The following is a 9,964-nucleotide window of genomic DNA, read 5'->3' as shown; positions in this document are numbered from 1 at the left end:
CATTCCAGGTGCATGCCCTCAAATCGTAGTCCTTTAAACATTTGCCGTGGTCGTCATCATTAAGGGGGGTCTCATCTGAGGCTTTGCCTTGCTTCTTCACTGGAAGTGGGATGGGAGTGGTTTCGCAACCATATACACGTTTATATAGCGAACCGCTTGCTCCAAGCAGACACCCGCTTGCAGTCGCACCTACTGCTGAACATACGCTGCAGACTTCAGTGAGCCCTTAAACCGAATAAGTCGGAGTGGCCCCACCGAAGCTCCCTCTCTTTTTGCCGTGACCCNTCGGAGTGTGCGTACGTCTTAAACACTGGAAGCGTGCCTTCCGTCTATCTACAGCGTGATCGATTTGGTTTCTCGTTTTTCGATCCGGAGACAGCCACGTAGCTTGATGGACATTTTTATGCTTGAACCTGGTACTGCATACTACCATGTTTCGGGCCCCGGCGAAGTCGATCAGCCTCAATCCGTTGTCGGACGTTTCGTCGTGGAGGCTGAATTTTCCGACGGGGGTTCCAAAGATCCCTTCCTTGCCCACCCTGGCATTGAAGTCGCCAAGCACGATTTTGATATTATGGCGAGGGCAGCGCTCGTACGTGCGCTCAAAGCGCTCATAGAAGAGGTCCTCGGATGCCTCATCCTTCTCTTCCGTCGGGGCATGGGCGCAGATGAGCGAGATGTTGAAGAATCTCGCTTTGATGCGGATTGTGGCTAGACGCTCGTCCACCGGGGTGAACGACAGTACTCGGCGACGGAGTCTCTCTCCCACCACAAATCCAACTCCGAATTTGCGCTCCTTTACATGGCAGCTGTAGTAGACGTCGCAAGGGCCCAGACATTGCTTGCCTTGCGCCGTCCAACGCATTTCTTGGATGGCGGTGATGTCAGCTTTTGTCCTTACGAGGACATCAACCAGCCGGGCAGAGGCACCTTCCCCATTAAGGGTCCGGACATTCCAGGTGCATGCCCTCAAATCGTAGTCCTTTAAACGTTTGCCGTGGTCGTCATCATAAGGGGGGTCTCATCTGAGGCTTTGCCTTGCTTCTTCACTGGAAGTGGGATGGGAGTGGTTTCGCAACCATATACACGTTTATATAGCGAACCGCTTGCTCCAAGCAGACACCCGCTTGCAGTCGCACCTACTGCTGAACATACGCTGCAGACTTCAGTGAGCCCTTAAACCGAATAAGTCGGAGTGGCCCCACCGAAGCTCCCTCTCTTTTTGCCGTGACCCAAGGCTCCCCTCGCATTGGTTACCGCATCTCGCACATGTGTTGCTCACGTTGCCCTGAGTGCGCGAACGAGGACGAAAGAGTCGGGATTGAGTATAGCCATGCAACTGTAACTGCATACCCAGCGCAACGACTATACCCCATTGCACTCGTTTCTAACTCGGTTGCAATTTTTAGCTCAACTAGGAATCAAGTTCAAATGAAATTTCGTCCTACTAAGTTCATTGTCAACTTATGGTATTTGAATTTCAAAATATTGAAATCGTTTTGGGTAAGTTATAAGCTTCCCAAAGTGTCGCAGTTTTGGTGTGTTAACCCTTTACTTTCCTATCTTCTTCTTAAACTGTATTCTTGATTATTTATTATGGTTTTAATGCTGGTTGGTAAATATACGAATTCACCACCAGACCCCCGCGTTTTGCTTCTGTATCTAATTCCGAGAAGGCAGAATCGACATAGCCTCTGTTTTTAGCGACGATCTCGATGTCGTCGGCATACGCCAGCAATTGTACGCTCTTGTGAAAAATTGTGCTTAAGCGGTTGAGTTCTGCGGCTCTTATTATCTTCTCAAACATTAGATTAGAAAGCACACGAAAGGGAGTGACCTTGTCTGAAAGCTCCTATGGTATCAATTGGCTCGAAGAGGTCGTTATGTTGAATACGTGGTCCATGGTGGACTTGCCAGGTCTAAAGCCACACTGATACGGCCCAATCCGTTCGTTGACTGTGGGCTTCAGTCTAAAAATACTGAATTTCACATAATGCGCTCGATAGCACCTTGTAACACATGCGTAGAAGACCGATCTAACTGTATATGCGGTTTGGGCCAGTGCACACTTAAATTCCAGTCGTCGGGCATACGTTCATTTTACCATATTTTGCATAATAGTTGATGCATGCACTTTATGAACTCTCGGCGCCGTACTTGAATAGCTCAGCTGGCTGGCCGTCAGCTCCACCAATTTTGTTGTCATAGTCAGGCGGTGGGGCATCCACTCCATCGTTATCGACTGGGGGCTCAGGCTCGTCTTCTCCACTACTTTCACTGCGGCTGTCATTCAGTAGGCTAGAAAACTGTTCCCTCCATAATTTAAGTACGTTCGGACATCAGTCACTAGGTCGCCATGGTTGTTCTTACAGGAAGGTAAGATTTCTATAATAAAACTTAACGTGAATCAACTGTCACTATTATTATTAAACAAATATAAAATGTTGGAGTATTTTTCGATTCCATATTGCAAAAAAAATTATGTAGATATTTCCACCTTCCTCTTGATTACGTTATCCCGTTATAGCTATAATTATAATCTTTCAACTGGATACTGATTAAAAATATAATCACATAACCAAAGCTCTGGGCACCACAGTTCCAAAGTAAAACGAACAATTTTTTTTTCACTGTTATTACTCGTGATAATTAAAAATTCCGAGTTTTAGGAAAATATAAAAATTTCGCGTTTAAAAATTGCATCGTCTCATGGCGAGGATATTTACTTCGGTTTGAAGTTTTCTGATAAAATTAGTGTTATTTTTAAAAGGTTTTATAAAGTGGTCAGTTTTTTTTCGATAAAACAGCTTAGAATTTATTAAAGCTTACATGCAATTATTTACCCGAAGAGATTAGTGAGAACTTCGTCCGTACTAATAGGCAAACTTTTGTTTTTTAGACTTATCTGGAATTAAAAGTAACATGTGTACAAAAGTTCATTGTGATTTAACAGTTAAGCTCAAAGAAAATTATTTCTGGTTTTTGTCGCATAGAAATGAAGCTACAATGCGTTGGCCTGTACGAAGTGACAATGTTTTCTTTGATTTAGATCTATCGAGTTCAGATCGGTGGGACATAAATGTTATTAATGTTAATGGTGAATAAAGACTATTTCCACTTCCTCTGTGTGATGAAAAAAGTAAAAGTACATCAGTGCCCAATGTGGCATCGGCATTTCCTAATGTGGACTTTATTTATTAGTATTAGATTAACGAACATTAATCGGACCAGGGTCATTTTATTTGACAGCACTGACCGAAACGGCCAGCTATTGTCTATTGTGAATGAAAATAAACGAATCAAGCAAGTACGCAAACAAAGCAAGTGAGTTTAGCCATCGCGGTAGTCGAGTGGTCATAGCTGCGTATTACAACTCCGCAGAGCGATGTTCGATCTCCAGTGTGGGATGTGTATTTTCAAAAATTAAATTTTTTATATTTTATATTATTATTTAACTTTGTTTTATTTATACATACATACATACATGCTATGTTTCTGTATGTATTTTAGTTCAAAAAAGTCCATAACAATTGTACATAATTAAATTAAAAGAATAAATAAATACAAACAAGTAATTTTTAAGCCAAAAACAAAACCGACTTCAGTTCTCATATAAACATTTTTGAAGTGCCGCTAATTTGTTCATGGTCCAATCATCGGATCTAAATAAACCAAATTAGTATGGGACCACCATTGAGAATTGAGAAATCGGTTCACGTGGTCCAAAGTTATGCGGTAACATACATAAAAAAAGAAAAATATTCCGACGGATTGATACCCTCCTCCTTTGTTTGAAGTCGGTTAATAGTACGTAATTGAGGAGAAAAAAATTTTGTAGGCCATGTGATGTTTAACGCTTAAGCAGTAACGTTATATTACATATTTATTCGTCGACTCGACGAAGTGCTTTTATTTTAGACTTTTTGTGTGAAAAATGTAACATACAAGTTTGCCACACTACTTTTTATAATAATAAACCTTAACATCAAAGAAAACACCGAGGCTTCTTATTTTTTGAAGGTTTTTTGTATATTTTATATCAATTTCCTCTTCATCCACTGGAGAGCGCAATGGAAAAAGAGCAAAAGTGTTCGTTAAATCGACGAAGATTTCCCGTTTGGGGTTAATCCGCAATATTGCCGTCTACCATGGTACAATTTCGATCGGATCAACAAATACCGGATACACAAAAAAAAACACATTTCATGTCAAGAAAATGCGCCAAACAATTTAAAAAATTTATTCACGGTTTAAATAAATAATATCTTCAAATAATTAATTACACAGGTCAACAACGTTTTGTTCTAGGAAAGTGTAGGGTCATTTTCGAAGTAATTTTTTGCGTAGAATCCGAATCCGGGGTTTAAATTGCTCTATCACGTCAGGATTTTGAGATATCCTAACCTAAAAGTGCAAAAACGCTGTTTTTGCCCATTTTTGAGGTTATGTAGCTACGCAGATTTTGCTCTTCATAAAAAAGTAAATATCTTTATTTTTCACTGAGATATCGCATTTTGAAGTTTCCATGTTTGTGAATTTTTCGATATTCGAAAATCCATTGAGATAACATGAGACGTGATACGGTCGATTACATTCACAAACATGGAGACTTCAAAATGCGATATCTCAGTGAAAAATTAAGATATTTGAGCAAACTCAACGGCATTTAAAAGAGGAAGACTTATACTTTAAAATACCACGTCTACTTTTTTATGAAGAGCAAAATCTTCGTAGCTACATAACCTCAAAAATGGGCAAAAACAGCGTTTTTTGCACTTTTAGGTTAGGATATCTCAAAGTCCTGACGTGATAGAGCAATTTAAAACCCGGATTCGGATTCTACGCAAAAAATTACTTCGGAAATGACACTACACTTTTATAGAACATTCCGAACCCATTTTTTTGCAGACCTGTGTTATTTATTTGTAAAATGTTCTCACTTCCATTTTCGTTATGATTAATAAATTTGGCTAAAACTTAATTATAGCAATTGATAGTATGTGTCCAAATAAATACTTTGCTGTTAGCTTCCATTTTATACAAACAAAAATTATAACAAGCATTAACAAAATGCAGATATTTATGTCGACATTTTCTGTTTTGTAAACACGAAATTCAACTCTACACGAAATTCAACTCTAACGATCCGAAGTTGTTGTAAAAAGCTGACGCCTGTTACGGTCTATGAATTGGGCGTCGTTAAAGCGTGTCTGCAAAAGTACAGTAAATGTTTATGCGCTTTCTGAGGTTTTCTTGACAAATTTCTGATTTAGTTTTTGTCTTTGGATGAGCTTTCGTTCCGCACTTCGCACATGATTTTTCACAGTTAGAAAAAAGCTTATGGGTTTAGCAATTATTTCGGTATTAAATGCAGACTTTCAGATGTTAATTAAGTGTTATTTGATAATGAAATTATGGAAAGGGCTCAGTCTAAAACAAAATGATTAGTCGACTTAAAAAAAAAAAAGATTTCTATTCCCGAATCAGTGACCTAAATGCATCATAGAATTATTAATGCCATCCCTTTCTCTTTTGGCTGTAGAGCAGTGTAATCCTTAACGCACATTTGTTTTTAGATTTCTCCAACAGATACTCATAAGAGAGATACCCATTTTGGATCAGATTCACAAAGTAATGAATGGGATCATGATTACAAAAGTGCAAGAGATTATTCAGAAGATGACGTTAATGGAAACATGTTTTATAAGAAACAGCATAGCCATCCGATAAATCCGCAATTGCATTACGGTCCGAATAAAATTCAAATACGTCCACTCCGACCAAATCATTTGATGGATGTATATTCAGGACCACCAAATAGAGTTAATGCTTATCAGCAGATGCCCGTTCCGCACAGCATAGCCCAAGATCCAGGAGTTCAAGGACAACCTATGATGCCGTTTGGTGTATACAATCCAATGGGTCCTAGGCCTAATATTGGGTATTTATACATATCTTTCGTATTGTTTTTTTTTTTGCGAATAATTTATTTTTATTTAAATTTAAGTTATCAACATTCTGTCCGACCGATGTTCCATAATGCTCCACCTGGTTTTCCATCGATTAGATGCCCTCCTGCTGACATGCACCATACAAACAGTAACCTTGCATCGGTTTATCAGGGTGTAGCAGCCAAAGTTGGAACTGGGTAATTATAAAAAAACAACAAAAAAAAAACAGACGAAAAACACCAATATATTTGTTTATGATATTTAGAATAATTGAAGATCCCCTGGAAACTTTTAATCGACTTATGAAAGAAAAGGAACGCCGCAGAGAAGAACGTCGGCGGTCGTTGGAACGCCGCCGCTCCTGGTCTCATGAAAGACAAAATCGCGGTCGGCCGCATGTATCCCCCTATCGCAGAGCTCCTCGTGAAGTCAAGGAGAAGCTTAGACCGTATGACGCTGATCGTAAACGTGATAACGGTTTTGATCGCACTAAATCGATCAGACGGAGACGATCTAATTCTTTTAGTGATAAGAGTTCGAGGTAATAACTACTTTAAAAAATTTTAATTTATAATAAACTTATTTGTCGCCGCAGGTCGAGGTCTTGGTCAAATTCGCCAGTTAAAAAACGTTCAAGATCACCATATAATAAGCGGTCTCGTAGTCGCACACACGCATTTCAAGAAAAGTAAGAACGCTACATATCAACGCATGGCGCACAATAACTCATATCTACGAAGTGCATTACGTATGTCATACGTGGCACTACAATGGGTGTATCTTTGCATGCCAAGCGACGATATAAGCAATTGAAACTTTAAGAATACATACTAGACAAAGAAACATATATGACTGTTAAAGGTAAAAGGGAAGCAGGGGGAGACAAATTAGATGTTTCTTTTAGCGATTCTTATACTAGCAGATGCTACGCTCTTGGAGCTGTATTAGCTTTTTTTTACAAATTTACTTCAAAGATGGACACATCTGACAAACAACGTACGAATGAAATTCACTAGTTGACTTCAAATCCGTTTTTCTAGAAAACTTATTTTCGAAACGAAGGTCCCTTTTATCATTCGCAATCACATATTATTTTGTTTAATTGATGAGCACAAGAATCTATCTCTAAATTTACAGACAACGAGACACAGGAAAAATTCATAACATAAGGGAAGGTGATTTACTTGAGGAATCGTCAACGCTAAGGTTAATACATATATCTTTAATCTCGAAGAATTATGGAATTATCGATATTTTAATCGGAAAATTACAGGGGCACCACAAGTGAGGAAAGAATTCGTCCTTTACGTCAGAGCAACGCGGAGTGGCATTCTCATCAAGGCTCCTTTGATTCGGAAAAATATTCAATATCACGAAAGGATAGGTATTATTATTAATATTCAAAAATATTCAAAAAGTAAATTGCAACTAAAAAAAGACTTAAAACAGATTTCAGGAGGGTCAATTTGAATCTGTGGAACCCCCACCACCTGGTTATGAGCCAAATCAATCATCCTATATTAACAACTACAATACTTTGCCACAAGATTATATAAATCCTACAAAACGAACCGAGCGCATCGCAAGTGATACAAAAGATCAAAGACAGTTTGAAAATCGTCGAAGTTCGGATAAAAACGATACCAAAAACGTTAGTAAGACAAGCGATAAAAAAGTTAGGCGAACTCGAAGTCCGACACCGGTGACAAAGAAGAGGTCAGACAGCTGTGAAAAATTAGAAAAGACTGCTAATAAAAGATCACGAAATAATATCCCTACTTCTCGGAAAAGCGCAGAACGAAGCAAACCCAAACGCGTAGAAGCGAATTCTAGTGAAGCACCAAAACGGTGTAATGAAAAGCGTTTGAAAACTCCTGAACATACTCCTGTGAAAGAAGTAACAGTTGGTCGTGTAAAGACCGAGAAATGGGAAAGTTTTGACCGGCGAACCAGTCCAGAAAAACATAGACCCAGACACCCGATAGTAAGTAAAGATGAGGATGTTCGTTCGAATTCGAGCAAGGATGAAAAATCTTCAAAGAAATCTAAAGATAAAGATAGGAAAAAGAGGAGGAAAGATAAAACTGAACGGAAAAAACTTAAAAAAGATAAAAGAAGTAGGAGAGAACGCGAAAGGCAAAAGAACTCAGAGGAACCAGGCGACAGATCGCAACATAATGAAAATGATGAAACTAAGGATGTGTATATATCAAGAACTCCAGAATTAACCATAGACAAAAATATTCCACCTGCTGGTGACATAGCTTCAACTGAGGAAACCAAGGTAGACACAAGCACATCATTAACACTTTGCAGCGATGTCGACATAAAAAATACAATGAAAGAAAATTCTCAAGATAAAGCCAAAGCCGATACAAATACTACAGAATCTGAGTTTAAGCGAGTAGACTCAGTTTTGGATATCCTTGATTATGAAACTGAATTCGACGACCTTAATTCTCAAAGCCAGCAAAAGCAAAAATCCATTGCACCCGTGCCGGAACCTTCAAAATGGGAAATTGATGAGCAGAATACTAGTGTTGCTAGTGAAATTATTAATTTGGAACCTGATGAAAATACTGATTACCAAATTGAAAAGTTATCGTGTGAGAAAGTTACTAACGAAGTATTACGCAAAGCCGAAAATGCCATATTTGCGCGAGCTATCAAGGCAATATATCCTTTTGAGAAAAGCGACGGAATCAATGATCATCAGAGAGTATACAGTGAAACGTTACCTAGAATCGCTGTAAAAGACAAAATCAAAAACTTTGAAATCACTGTACCAACTAGCAATAGTCAAGAACGTTCAGTGCAATTAAAAGATGATAATTCGCCGAGTTCCCCAAAAGTAGTTAAATCGGTTAAAGAAAGACTTGGGAGCAAAATAATATCTAAATATGACTACTCACCTGATCGCGACAGGACCAATAAAGAGCTTCTTATGAAAATTAATCCCATAGGTCGAAGTGCTTATGAACGAGCGGAAGAGCGGAACAGAAATAAGTTTAAAGATCGGGACCGCGATAATCGTGATAGTAGGACGAGGCATGACAATCGAGAGAAAAATGTTAACCATAAGTTGGCAACGATTTCAAGTAGAGATAGAGATCGAGAAAGAAATAGAGATCGGGACCGCGATCGCGATAGATATCATGATAATGATAAATATCACGATAAGGATCGTGAAAGAGCCCGAGATCGTGACAGAGACTATTTAAGAGAAAGCCGAAATAAATCTCCAAAACACGTGCATCGAGAAATTGACATAGCATCAAGAAGTAGACCACGTGTCAGAGATAGAGACGATGACGAAAGTTCGCATACCAGTTTAGCTCACAAGAGAAGGGCAAATACGCCTAACCTCTCAAAAGAACAACATAAAGGTAAGAAGAGAGGATTGGAAGAAAGGGATGAGGCTTGTTCGTCTAACGCCGGTCAACTGCATAAAAAAAGAAGTATATCAAGAGAGAGGAATAAAAATGAAACGCATGAGTCAAAAAAATCTTTAAGTGAGTCAGAAAACAGATTAAAGCTACATCACTCGAGTGCATGCAGTTCTTCAGGATCTGCTGATACAAGCTCCGATTCAGAATCTGATGAGGGTAAGAGAAAGAAAAAACATAAGTATAAGAAAGACAAAAAGCGCTCGAAACGTTCACTTTCGGCTGAATCCGCGGGGAGTTCAAAAGAGAAGCACACGAAGAACAAGAAACGAAATAAATCATCAAAGAAGAAGAAGAAAAACAAAAAGTAGTAATTCAGGTTTTAAAATAAAATTGCAAATATTTAATGTATAGCTGTTATACTAGAGTTTGTGTAATATTGAATAAGAATGTATTCATATGTCATAATAAATGAAATGCATATATAATAAATGACAAAATTTTCAAATTTTCTCTGTGCAAAATTGGATTTCTTTAGCTTTAGTGATGTACATGTAATTTTTTGCAAAATTAACATTAAATTGATACCATTTAGGTATTTCTGGATATTTTATTTATTTTATTTTA

At 38.4% G+C, this 9,964-nt stretch overlaps 1 protein-coding gene across 2 annotated transcripts in view; it reads left to right on the top strand.

The window, feature by feature from the left end:
• LOC108355750 (zinc finger CCCH domain-containing protein 13-like) overlaps nt 1-9,861 on the top strand; it is a 49,711-nt gene extending 39,850 nt beyond the window's left edge. For both annotated transcript variants that reach the window (XM_017606896.1, XM_017606888.1), the window contains 7 exons: nt 5,577-5,941; nt 6,008-6,148; nt 6,217-6,492; nt 6,547-6,639; nt 7,089-7,157; nt 7,225-7,335; nt 7,401-9,861. In XM_017606896.1, coding sequence (XP_017462385.1) covers nt 5,577-5,941; nt 6,008-6,148; nt 6,217-6,492; nt 6,547-6,639; nt 7,089-7,157; nt 7,225-7,335; nt 7,401-9,708 — 3,363 coding nt within the window. In that variant the 3' untranslated portion in view covers nt 9,709-9,861. The remainder of the gene's footprint in view (nt 1-5,576; nt 5,942-6,007; nt 6,149-6,216; nt 6,493-6,546; nt 6,640-7,088; nt 7,158-7,224; nt 7,336-7,400) is intronic.
• The last annotated feature ends 103 nt before the right edge of the window (nt 9,862-9,964 follow it).

Source organism: Rhagoletis zephyria, unplaced genomic scaffold, assembly GCF_001687245.7.
Source record: "Rhagoletis zephyria isolate East Lansing unplaced genomic scaffold, Rhagoletis_zephyria_1.1 Rzeph_scaffold_00169, whole genome shotgun sequence".
In the NCBI taxonomy this organism is placed as follows: domain Eukaryota; kingdom Metazoa; phylum Arthropoda; class Insecta; order Diptera; family Tephritidae; genus Rhagoletis; species Rhagoletis zephyria.
This window is presented reverse-complemented; position numbering and strand designations above follow the sequence as displayed.